The 13337-nt window shown below is 46.7% G+C and overlaps 2 protein-coding genes across 2 annotated transcripts in view; both read left to right on the plus strand.

Moving 5' to 3' along the window:
* The window catches only part of LOC140229693 (uncharacterized), a 116050-nt gene that overhangs the window by 94253 nt on the left and 8460 nt on the right, over nt 1-13337 (plus strand). Inside the window, exons 13-22 of the mRNA XM_072309936.1 lie at nt 116-1732; nt 2530-2707; nt 3810-3967; nt 4727-5218; nt 5644-6452; nt 6923-7139; nt 7957-8087; nt 11332-11382; nt 11899-12016; nt 12963-13233. Of these exons, the coding sequence (XP_072166037.1) occupies nt 116-1732; nt 2530-2707; nt 3810-3967; nt 4727-5218; nt 5644-6452; nt 6923-7139; nt 7957-8087; nt 11332-11382; nt 11899-12016; nt 12963-13233 (4042 nt within the window). The remainder of the gene's footprint in view (nt 1-115; nt 1733-2529; nt 2708-3809; nt 3968-4726; nt 5219-5643; nt 6453-6922; nt 7140-7956; nt 8088-11331; nt 11383-11898; nt 12017-12962; nt 13234-13337) is intronic.
* LOC140229490 (uncharacterized) lies at nt 8409-9374 on the plus strand. Its single transcript, XM_072309743.1, has one exon. It carries the CDS (start codon nt 8409-8411, stop codon nt 9372-9374), a length of 966 nt encoding a protein of 321 aa, XP_072165844.1.

Raw genomic sequence — 13337 nt, forward strand, 5'->3', positions numbered from 1 at the left:
AAGATAGATAGGATAAAAATGCATCAGCACCCCAAGGCAAATGGCTGCATGCATTTCCAAGTCCAGGAATGAAGAAGGGATGGAGTAATGATTGACTTTGTTGTTGTCATTTCAGCAGAGGGCGAGGGAAGCAGTGCCCAGCAGACACAGTGCATTGACCTGGAGTGCAAGGAGAACGTAGAGGACAGCGAGTCGGAGACGGAGTCTGAGAACGAGACTACAATTGAGAACAAGGCGTTTCCACAGCAGCGGTTTTCACCAATGAAGCAACTCCCACCACTTGACAAGCCGTATAGGCCCAAGCCGATCAAGCCGGACTCAAATTCCCCGATAAGGAATGAGCTTGGCGGCGGGGACCAGACGGACGGCGCTTCCTCGCGACCAGCGACGTCGAAGAGCACCTTCCAGCCGACAGGTGCGGTCTTTAAGGTGCACTCCCCTCGCGGGAGGTCGGACCCGGTAGGGAGCAAAGCCAAGGCATTCCACGAGTACCACCCTTGGAAGAAAGGGAGGGCAGAAGCTAGCCAGAGCGCGTCGAAACCAGAGCCTGCGGGACAGGACAGGGCATTGCAGCGAGATGCCAGCGATTCACAAGTCAAAGAAATTCAGGGTAATCCAAATCAGGGAACAGATGAAGCAGGGACTAGCAGTGCCAAGGACCAAGGAGAACGTGTGGTGAGGACGGAGCGCCAGAGTGCCACGCCCAAGGAGGCGGCGGTCAGGAACACTCATTCTGTCGGGCTGCCCACCACGGTGCGCATCGCACCCAGCCCCGGTGCAGTGATCGTCCCAGGGCACGTGACCATCGCCCCCAACAGGCCCTCCTCGACTCCGGCCAACCTGAACCAGTCGCTGCCGACGTCGGTGATCGTGGCGCCGCGGCCGACGGACGTCAACAGCAGTGTGCAAGGGGGCGCCAACCTCGCTACTCTTGTGCCGACCTCTTTGCCGGGTATCGTGAGTGGGTCGCCGGCATTCCAGCGCAGTGCGGGTGTGGGTTTGGATGGTGGGGTGGTGCAAATTGGAAGGCCGAATCTCCCAAATGTGACAATTGCATCGCCGAACACTCCCACGATGCCCAAAGCGGGCTTCCCCACCATCAAGCCCCTAACAAGTGTGATTGCGACTAATGCAGTCAATGTCAACGCCATTCAGGGAAAGATTCTAGCGACGCCGCCTCCAGTCGAGGTGACCAATGTGCAAGTGCCAACGACTCCAACAGCAGTCCTGACAAACCTCGTCCTCAAGCAGAACGGAAGTGTGGTGCCGGTCCAAACATACAATGTCGCCCAAAGCCCAGGCCTGGCCCAGCTTCAGTACATACTGCCCTCGATCCCTGCACAGATCAACACAGGGTCAAAGGTTGCAGGTACCACTAACGTCCAGGTGGCCAATCCGGTGCAAGTGCAAAATGTGCAGATTGCTCCGCCAACAGCGCAGAACCAGGTGACCCTCAAGGCAGTGCCGCAGCAAAACCAGGTCACCCTGGTCACCAACCAGGCGCCCGGCGGTGCCACCCATTCGCTATCGGCACCTCAGATCAACACCGGCGCCCCGGGCGCCGGTGTGCTGACGCCACAGTTCATCAACCACGGCAAGATTCAGACGGTGATACCGGTGATCACCACCCAGCCGCTGCCAGTGAGCGTTGGGCCGCACATGGTAACACTACCCCAGCAAGTGGGGCCGGTGTCCAACCTGGTCAACCAGTCTCCACAGCGAGTCTCTATTGGTGAGTTTCACCCTCCACATCTCTCTACCAGGGGTCCTCCTGTCTGCCCATCAGCTAGCCTTTGTCTTATTGATATTTTGCATTATTTATTGCTGGTTTAGTGATCACTAAAATGTTTGTCCAACAAAACAGATATTTCTCATCCTGAACCAAAATATGCACCATGCAGTGAACCATCCATTAGTCATTTTGAGTCTGGTAGAAGAGCACTCCCATTTTCAGTGACCCAAAAGATGCGGATGATTTGTGTAGAATCTCCTATACAGGAGGTGATTAGTGTATTAAACTGCTGTTGTTTGGTACCCTACCCTCACTATTACAAGTGACAAGAATTTTGCAAGCTGCCAGTTGTATGTTGCGTGGTGGAGAGTGTTGTGATACAGGCACAATTGTGCTGCAGTGAACCTATCATATGCAGCAACTAAGTGTAGATTTGTTTCATTCAGTGTAAAGTGATGTATTATGCAATAAGATGAAACTAGTTGTAATGATGTAAAGTGTTTTGTACAGGCTTTAAGCTCCAGTTTTGCATCAGTAGTGATTGCTAAAAATGGTCTTGTCATGCATGGACTGAGACCTGGGGCCCATTTCATAAAACTTGTTATCAGTGACAACTGCCACATTTCTATGACAAATTTATTCTCAGCCAATCAGATGCAAGGATTTCAGTAGCTTGTCACATCTATGACAACTTGTTACTGATGACAAGTTTTATGAAACGGCCCCCTGATCAAACCGATGGTAATATTCTCCCCCCATCCCCCTCTTTTTTCGTACTTCTCACCAATGGAACACAGGTACTGCTATAACATCTCAGCCGGTAAACATCATCACGCAGCCATACAGCCCTGTGGTGACGGTTGCTGCAGCCCCAGGACTGACCAAAGCCACCGTTTCGAGCGGGTCGCTGAATCTGTCCAACACGGCCGTCCTGCCGTCACAGCAGCAGAGACTGGTCATACCTCAGGGTCAAAGGTCAGTAGTCAGCCATGGAATGGACAAGGTCAGAGCTGTCACCATCTTCCTAGCAGTATTGCCTTTGAGCTTGTCATAGAGTGCAGTCTGTAAAATCCACAGGCAAATCTGAAAATGGTTGACATGTATAGTGCAGTGGGCACATTTTCACAGAAACATTTAGCAAACGGCAGGGTTGATTCTTCTGGAAGGTTGGTGTTTACTGCACCTTATCTATGCAATTGGACAAAATAAATGATGCTGGTTTCTTTCACATGCATTCTATCAGTTTTCTGCAATGATATATTCTTCACCAGGGAACACCGAGTCATGTTTTACGAGCAAAGATTGAAACTTGTAATCTAGCGCATTCACTACCCACAAAGTGTGAATGCATTTTAATGTATAAAGCAACAGGCAGCTCCATGCTTAAGTTTTTACTAGTAAATGTCTCTTTATCCCAAAAGTGTAGAAACCAAATAAATAAAAGAACTGAAAAAGCACAGAACAGCAACGATGTTCCCACAGACAGAAAGATTCTAGCTATTCTATAAGCTGTAATTTTTGCGAGGGTGTAATATAAAAACGTGCGAAAATGCCGTCATGCGCTAGGTTAATAGTACATTTACAATGTATGACAGTGTCAGTGTTAATTCGTGAAAACAACATCTCGCAAAAATGTTTGTGACCTCCTCGGATCATTTACAAAAATATCTGTCTGCGAAAATAACAGCTTGTACAACATGAAACAGAATACATTAACAGACCTCAAATTTCTGTAGAGTGCACTCCAAAGTGTGAAGGACACCAGGGGCCCATTTCATAAAACTTGTCATCAGTGACAACTGCCACATTTCTATGACAAATTGCTCTCAGCCAATCAGATGCAAGGATTTCGGTAGCTTGTCGCATTTATGACAACTTGTCACTGATGACAAGTTTTATGAAATGGGCCCCTGGTAACAACTCTTGTCAACATCTTTCAATATGACGATCATTTTGTAAAGTTCATTTTTGGTTGCTTGTAGGCAATTTTGGATGCTGTAATGAAGCAAAATCTTCATGAATGTTTGGGACATTCTTATCAATTTATTTTTAAAAAACTGCGTCAATGCTTCTGCAGGACTGTGACGTATGTGCAGCCGGCAGCCACGGCCTCTCAGGGACCTGTGATCATCCAGCATGCCGACGCCCTGAGGGGAGGTGGGAAGACCAAGCTGCAGGTCCCCACCCTCATCCAGCAGGCCAACATCCTCCCTGCCAAGACGAGTAGCACTCCAGGTACATGATCTCTTTCTCTCTCTCGCTCTTTTTTTTTTTTCTCTCAGGGTGTTGTTTGTGTTCATTGTACCTGTCATTGAGATATGTACTTGTGATGCTAGATGTGTTTGTATTGTCATGCTTATTTTGGTACGATTTAGTGTCAATGGAAGCAAAATTTCTATGCCTGGCATAGACCAATAATGATGAATGAATGAATGAATGAATGAATGGAATCCTTGTGCTTTTTCTTGCAAATGATCTTGGTTTTCTGTCTATTTGTCCTGACTATTCATGTCACTTCCATCATTTCAGAAAAAAAGAAGCATCTAAACATACAAATAGCCAGCAAAATTACAAGACAGTGATAACCCCAAATATTAATATTATACAATCAATGTAAATGGTAATATCAGATAGATAGTGGAAAAGGTACTTTAAGAATATCAGTCATTATTGTTGATAGTAGTATTATGACTATTAAATGATGAAAAAACGGCTTTATGTATGTGCATTTTGGTGTAAACAATGTTGAAATACTACAGCAAGAAGTATGATTGAAATGCTGATAATGAAAATAGTGATGGTAACACTAACAAAAATGAAAGTGGAGTATCACTTTCTCAGAGTAGCCGAATGAATATGATGCTGCTCTTGCAGCTAGTTAGTCCTGCCATCATTATTATTCCAACTTTTGCATTTACTCTTTTTTTAAAGTCTTTTACGGGACAAAGTAAAGCAAGATTGGGCCTCATTTGGACTTTATGTTTTACTCTGCAGGATCAACAAAGATTCTTCCTGCAACGAAAGCCCCAACTGGCACTCAGAACCAAGTGACGGTGGCACCCAAACCCACAAAGACGGTTCCCCCTCTCCAACCCGTGGTCAACATCACCTCCCAGCCAAACTATTCCTCCCAAACTATCACTGGTATCGTCATGACAGCGCCCGTCTCCTCCTCCTCCTCCCCCTCCGTCTCCAATTCTGCGACGCCCAATCCCAGCGGGGCTGTTGCTGTCCCTCATTCGGGTTCCTCCCTCACCATGACGGCGTCCTCTGTGTCAGGGGTACCGGGCACCACCGTCATCCATTCCGGAATGACGCCACTAGCCTCCTCCTCCTCCTCCACCACCATCTCCAAGCCGGTGGTGATGCAGGGGACGACGATGGTCGGCCAGTCGATTCCAATCACTGTCTCCATCAAGCAGGGGGAGGCACCACCACCCCGTGGAACTGGGAGTGGGATGGTGCATGCACCAGCAAGCACCATAGGTAGGTACCCCTCTCTGCTAAGGCCCACCATCAGTGTGCCTGATGATAACTGCATAATAGCCATTTCAGAAATGACATCAATATCACTATGACCAGTGAACTTTACGAACACACACACTCTACTAACTTTGTGATCATGTAAGATTTTTATACCCTGAAATCGCCAACTGTCTGGATAGTTAGAAATCAGTGAAATAACATCACATAGCGATATATAGTCGAAAGTTCGGAGAGGTTTGTTACCCATGTTCTAGAAATTAGTATGCTCAGATATGTCAAAACAGTTGTCATCTCTTTTGTTCATTGTCTACAAGTAAGGTGCAGGGTTCACCTGTTAAATTGTAAATGTGTGAGTAGATTCCATGTGGGCTTGAACCCAATGTAGAGTTATTCATGTCGTGTCTGTATATTTTCTTTGCAAACAGGCACTGGCACGCATCAACTTCACATTGACAGCGTCTCACCCCATACCAACGGCTCGCCCCGCCCCAAAAAGATCAAGGCCCCCCTGGCCACCATTCCCATCGTCACGACGTTACCTCCCCACAGTCCCGCCAACCTCAATGGCTCGCGCACCACCACCAGCGCCATGCAACCGGCTGCATCCAACGGTGCCGTATTCACCGCGGGTGGCTCCCAGCCCACGGGGGTAGGGTTTGCCAGCTACAAGGCCATGCCCAAGCTGGCCCCGATACAGACTCCACAGAGTGAGCGACTAGCTGCAAAGAAGTCGGGGAGCAGTGCCGGAAAAGACTCTGACGTGTCGGGACGAGAGTCCGCGAGATTCCCTTCCACCGTGGCATCGTCACAGGACTCGAGTGATGCGCCAAGAAGCCACGAGGATGAAGAACCACGCCAGCGAGCTGAATCGCGTGCCAGTGACGGCGGTGATAAAAGAAGTCCGGATGTGAACAGGGACAGCCCAGACAGTAGACAAGGTGCTTGCACAAGGACCACCCGTTCACAATCGAACTTTGATTCCCGGGATAAGAACGATGAGGCAGTTGGAAGGAAGAACTTTACGAGTAACATGGATGACGACAGGCAGGGCACAGACGAATCAGACATCAGTACTAGACAGGTGCAGGGAGGGCCCAGCCAGGATGCGGAAGATCCCGGAGGTCCCGACGGGTCAAAGGGCAAACCACAAAGGTCATGCAAGGGCAAGCTGTACCGAAAGATTATGGAGGAGGAGTACAATCGGAGCGGAAAGACTCCCAAGAGGGAGACAAGGGTGAGAAATTGCCTCCCTTTGCCTCCAGCTGAAGAAAAAACTCATAAACTGGGATCAGCTGGTGGTTGCAAAATTAGGAAAATTTGATGTGGCCTTGCCAATGAAGATAGAACAGAGTATTCACAGACCAATTTTCAGTATAACTCGCCGCATTCATGATTCATCCAAAATGTAAAGGTACATGTTTTCAGATCTATACTATCAAGTAGCCATCTAAACAAACTGACTGCCACTCCCATGTGTGTGCATTTTACAAACTAAGGTGACCGAAATTACTTTTCTTATTTCATATGTACTTCTATTTTACCCACATGTGAGCCATGAACAATTCTGTTTGTTTGTTATTTTTTTCTGTTTTTCCTATAGATCAAGGGATGAGATCTTTTATGTGAGATTCAGTGTAATCCCCAATACATGTTTGTCCAGATTTTAAATGTGTTCTGCTTTTTTTGTGTGTGCACGTAATTCAGTCGAGCAGCAGAGCTGCGATGGGGTCCGAGAATGATGGAGTTGACCCGCATCAGGACGGCGCCTCCCCCTCCCCCGGGCGGAGTGGGGAGTCGGTTGCCATGGCGGAGCAAGAGACCAAGGAGATGGAGAAGGGTATGCTAAGAGAGAGAGAAGAGAAGGAGGGTCCCGCCCACTCCACGAGGGGACCATCGCCAGCGGTGACTCAAAGCAGCAGAGGTGCGTTGATGCCTCCTCCCTTTTGTTCTTTCCGTAGGGCCCTGGTGTGTGAAAAGAAGCAATCAAACATAAGTCAAAAGAATCAAATATAGATGAGTTATCAGCCAATCACAACTGAGTGTTCACAGACTTGCGTTTGATTTTCTGACTTAAGTGTGATCTCAACTTTTATACTACAGGGCCCTGGTATGATCAATTAATCCTTTTGGTACAGAAAAGCAGATACAGCACATTACAGAACAAAGTAAAACAAAAACAACTACAGACAGAAGCAACAAAGAATCTGCCCATCCCTATCTACTGCATTTTTGATAGCCACAGTTTCTCAAAGAAAAACTAGGACAGATTTCGATCCATATACCTTAATAAAACTGTAACCTCCCATGTATACTCTCCTCTGTACGAATTCAACAAAGTGAGAAATAATAATCAAATAATTGTTGCGTGCATTTCAGGCATTTCAGAGGTGCTGTTGTCAAAGTCAAAGAAATGATGCATTAGAAAGTGATCCTATGATGCAATATTTTATATCGTAATTTCGTGAGAGATTACGTCATATATGAGATCCTGCTAGTGCGCGCGCCACTCAATTCGTTAGTCGCCGCCATCTTGCTTACACGCGAATTTCTGTGCATCGGAAAATTCGCCGGAATTGCACTTGAAAATTCAAGTTTCGTTCGAGTTGGATTGACATAATAGCTAAAGTTACCTCAACGGGAGGTTTTGCCAGGTTTTTTATGGTTTTAACGATCATTCTTCAGCCGAACAACAACGGTATTTATGTCTTCAACCAACGTTCCAAACGTGGGCGGCACAGCCGCACCACCGCTGCTGACAGCAGTTGCGTCCCCGGCAGCCACCGGCGGGGGTCGCGGAGACCAACACGCACAAGAGTGCAAGCAGAAAACTGCGACAGCCAAAGGTAAAACGCCTACTAGAGCCGGCAAGGTAGGTACTAGTAATAGTACTACTGCAACTACAAGCAGTGCTAACCCTAGTGGTAGTACCGGTGCAAACAAAACAGTGAAACCACCTGCCAAACTGGCTTCTAAAGTTTCAACTTTGGAAGATAGACTCGGCAAGCTTGAAGGCCAGTTAGCTGTGGTTGTTCAATTTGTGGAGGCACAGTCGGCAAAGCAGACACCAGCCCGTGAAGGCGGTGGCAATGGAAAGAGTATCAGGGCTCGTTCTGAATACTCCCCTTCAGACTCGGCAGATACTGACTGCCATTATGATGATGAATATGCGGCACCATTTTTGGGCCGAGATATGGATGAAAACTCGGTGATTATCCAACCAGGTCAAGGGGATCGTTGTCAGGATGACAAATTTGATATTGAAGAAGGCGAAGTTCCCCCTCCTGTAGTGGAAAAAGTTCCAAACATTGCAGCCAAATTTGCTGTGGCTGAGGAAGTTGGTCCCCCCATTGACCCAGAAATTGCTAAGTCTACAGCCTACCTTCTGACCCACCAGCTTGAGCCCAAAGTGGTAGATGATACGATCACTAAATACCCCATTCCCAGCAACTGTGAGCTGGTGGATGTGCCGAAAGTCAACCAAAGAATCTGGAATGGGCTACCTGCCTTTTCAAAGACACGAGACCTCAAATTTCAGAGACTCCAAAAGAATCTCACGAGAGGTATCAATGCCTACATACATACAGTGTCGGCACAGAATATTACTGAACAGCAGCAAGATGCACTAGCACTTCTGTGCAGTGCGAACTTTGAGCTAAATTCCTTGCGTAAGGAATTCATGAAACCAGACATTGGTTATCAATTCCAACATCTCTGCAAGCCCTCTACACCGGTCTCCAAATTCCTTTTCGGTGACGACCTGGGAAAGCAAATGAAAGACATTAGAGATGAACAAAAAGCAACTGAGGGTGTCCTCAGGAGTGAGCATAGCAGACAGTACAAAAAGCAGCGTTTCAGCCCGTATGACTATGGCAGGAGTGCATATGGCAAGGGCAGGAGCAAGATTACATCAGGAAGCTCAAATTTGCCCCAACAGTACCGCGACGCGGGCTGGACTACATCTCGTGCAAGCACAAGTGATGTGACTAGGCCTACAGGTGCAAAAGGACCGTGGACTGGAGCTACCAGCCATGCTTTTTTGGGCCAGCGCCCCAAGGGGAGGGGGAAGCCGCCAGCTCCCCACACCTTCACACATCCCAGCCAGCACCAACCGCACTGCGGCAGCAAGCAAGGCTCAGGGATGAAGAGAGCACGATAACCTCCAGTTCAACTGACGAGGTAAATATAACATCCTTTTCTAGTGATCATGCAAAGCTATGTCATCATGATAATGTAGAACCTGTGGTAGGAGGTCGACTGAAGCAATTCTTCCCAAAGTGGCGCAAAATTACTTCAGACCCACATGTGCTAAATGCTGTAAGTGGTTACAGGCTTGAATTCAGTAAAGAGATGGGTGCACCATCTAGAACTAAACCCCCTTACATTTTTCGATGTGATAAAGCCGAAGAGGCTGATATTGATCTTGAAATTTCTAAACTCCGTGACAAGGGAGTAATTGAACAGTGCCAGAGGGAAACTGGAGAATACGTGTCTAATATTTTTACACGGACTAAAAAAGATGGGGGTACACGCGTTATCCTAGACCTGTCTGATCTCAACAAATATCTCCAGTACCAGCATTTTAAGATGGAAAATATCCATACTGCTATTGAACTCATTTCAGAAAATAGTTTCTTAGCTTCAGTCGACCTTCGGGACGCGTACTATACAGTACCTGTGCACCCAGCACACAGGAAGTTCTTAAAGTTCTCCTGGAAAAATCAACTTTGGCAATTCAAAGTACTGCCTAATGGCCTGAGCACGGCGCCAAGGTTGTTCACTAAACTACTGAAACCTGCATTCACATTACTGAGAGAGCAAGGGCATGTAGTAATTGGATACCTTGACGATATCCTCATTATTGGAGAAAGTGAGAATCAAACTTTGCAAACGGTTTTGGAAACCACTAGCATCCTTGCACAACTTGGGTTCTTGGTGCACCCAGATAAATCAGTACTATGCCCCACTCAAGAAATACAATTTCTTGGTTTCATTCTCAACACTCAGACCATGACAATTCGACTGCCTGATAACAAATCAGAGGAAATACAGTCCTTGTGCACTGAACTTATGCAAATAGCAAACCCCAGTGTCAGGCAGGTGGCTAGAATTATCGGGAAAATGGTAGCATCATTTCCCGCAGTCCAGTATGGACAGCTCTATTACAGGGCTTTAGAAAGGGACAAAATCAAAGCACTCAAAATGAATAAGGGGCATTGTGACAGAAAAATGAGCCTATCTTTGGAAGCAAAAGAAGAGCTGCAATGGTGGATAGACAATGTGCAGTCTGCTTTCTCACCCTTACGACACCCTAAACCTATGCTCGAATTGTGCACGGATGCCAGTGGCAAAGGCTGGGGGGCATCTGATCATACCACCCATACAAGGGGTAGATGGAATGAAGACGAGCTGCAAAAAGCCAGGGAGAATAAGATTAATTATCTGGAGACCCTGGCTGCTGGCATGGGACTCAAGTCCTTCTGTTCTAATTCACAAAACATTCATGTCTTGTTACGGCTAGATAACAGTACTGCTGTTGCGTACATTAATAACATGGGAGGCATTAAATCCCTTGACTGTGATCGGGCAGCCCGAGAGATTTGGCAGTGGTGCGAAACTCATAAAATTTGGGTCACAGCAGCACTCTTGCCAGGAAAGCTGAATGTGGAGGCAGACCGCATGTCTAGAAAATTCAATGACCGCACAGAATGGATGCTTGACCGCACAGTTTTCCAAGAAATAACCTCACGTTTTGGGACACCAGAAATAGACCTATTTGCCTCCAGACTTAACAAGCAGGTAGAGAACTATGTCACATGGCTGCCCGACCCACATGCCAAGGCTGTTGATGCCTTTACTCTCGATTGGGGAAAGTGGTACTTTTATGCATTTCCTCCTTTCTGCTTAGTTGCTAAGTGCATTCAAAAAATCAAATCTGATAATGCAGCTGGGATACTAGTAGTCCCAAAATGGCCAAGCCAGCCGTGGTTTCCTCTCCTAAACAGGATGATGAATGAGGAACCACTTGTTATTCATAGGAGTGAATCCTTACTAACATTGCCAGTTTCTAACACTCCTCACCCACTTCACACTCAGATTGATCTTCTTGCTTGCAGGTTCTGTGCAACCCCTTCAGAGATGCGGGATTGAATGCACGGATAATTGCTGTAATGGCCTCTTCTTGGAGAAAAGGGACTAAAAAACAGTATGCAGTGTACATAAACAAATGGAAAGCATTTTGTGACAAGAAATGCAGCAACTACTTGTATTCAGATGTTCAAGCTGTCCTGGAATTCCTGAGTGACATTTTCTTCGAAAAAGGGGCAGGTTACAGTGTCATAAACTTAGCACGGAGTGCTCTATCTTCATTTGTGATACTTCGAGATACTATGTTTACAGTTGGAAACCATCCCTTTATCCAGAGGTTTATGAAGGGAGTTTTTCAGCTACGCCCACCCAAGCCTAGATACATGGAAACGTGGGACGTTAACCTTGTTTTCAATTTTCTTCGTTCTTGGTCCCCAGCGCACGTATTGGACCTGAAAAAATTGACGCTTAAATTGTGTGTGATTATTGCATTAATCTCAGCACAAAGGATTCAATCATTACACTACCTAAGCTTGGATGATATGGTGTTAAGAGAGAATGCAGCCACCTTTCACCTTCATGATCTCCTAAAACAGAGCAAGCCTGGAAATTACTCACACAGTGTCAAGCTCCAGGCATACCCACCAGACAGGAGACTTTGTGTGGTCAGGTACTTGCAGGAATACATCAGAAGGACCCACAGGATCAGAGCTAGTGAGCGGTACCTTTTTGTTAGCTACAAGAAACCGTATCACAGGGTATCCTCTCAAACAATCGCTCGCTGGATTAAGGAGGTTTTGGAGGCTGCGGGTATTGATACAGGGATCTACAAGGCGCATTCTACTCGGGCAGCGTCTACCTCCGCAGCCAATAAAGGAAATTTCCCAGTATCTAAGATACTTGCGCAAGCCGGTTGGGCCAACGAAAGAACCTTTCGCAAGTACTACAACAAGCCCTGTCCTGCTGAGAAAAATTTTGTAGAAACAATTATCAAAAAATAGACTGTGAAGCCCTAAGATTTGAGCAGACATGTCTTGAACTGCCTGAACTTGTGAACTCTTGGAGACACAATATCTATGCAGCATTCAGCCTGAATGAGAATGGCAATGGAACATCTATCTAAGGTATGCTCCCTACCCCTTTTCGGGGGGGTTGCCTCGAGAATGTAACCACTGGCTTCGAAATCTCATATATGACGTAATCTCTCACGAAATTACGATATAAAATGGAAGATTAAACGAGAACTTACCGTTTGAAGTTTAATATTAATTTTATGAGTAATTGGAGGGTGAGATTACGTCCCACCTCACCCTCCCTCAATTTCAAACGGTAACTTAATCTCTCGTTATCTTCCTACATCAGTGGTCACATTCTAGCTTCTAATATTGAGTGGCGCGCGCACTAGCGGGATCTCATATATGACGTAATCTCACCCTCCAATTACTCATAAAATTAATATTAAACTTCAAACGGTAAGTTCTCGTTTAATCTTCCATTTACCTATTTTGTGCTACTGACACAATGCAGATAATGACTCCTAGACAGAATTCATTGGCACTGCCACATGATTATAAGTACGAGACATAAAGATGACTGCCCTGCCGTACTGATTTGTCAATTGTCATTTGTATTGCTAATTTTGATCAAAATGTCAACACAGAGAGTGCGCCGTGTCGCACCTCGCCCGAAGACTCCGGTGCGCATGCGACCCACCGAGTGGCAGAGCCTGATCCAGGCGGCAGCATCCACGCCCAGGAGAACGGTGATCTGCACAAGGCAACGGCAGCAGCAGGAGTATCGGCAGCAGCGGCAAGTGAGGGCGCCCTTCCTGCCCCATCCGCGGGGGAATTCTCGCAGGTGCCTCCGTCCACCCCGGGGAAGGAGGCGAAGCAGAATATCCTGAAGAGAAAGATTGACGACGGAATGGAGAGGTGAGTGTGCCGATTTTTGAAAAACCTCCTGTCTCTAGTCACAGACGTTTCATCTGCAGGAGTCTTCCCGACAACTTCTGTATCTCTCCATGTCTAGATAAGAG

Source organism: Diadema setosum, chromosome 6 (assembly GCF_964275005.1).
Source record: "Diadema setosum chromosome 6, eeDiaSeto1, whole genome shotgun sequence".
NCBI lineage: Eukaryota > Metazoa > Echinodermata > Echinoidea > Diadematoida > Diadematidae > Diadema > Diadema setosum.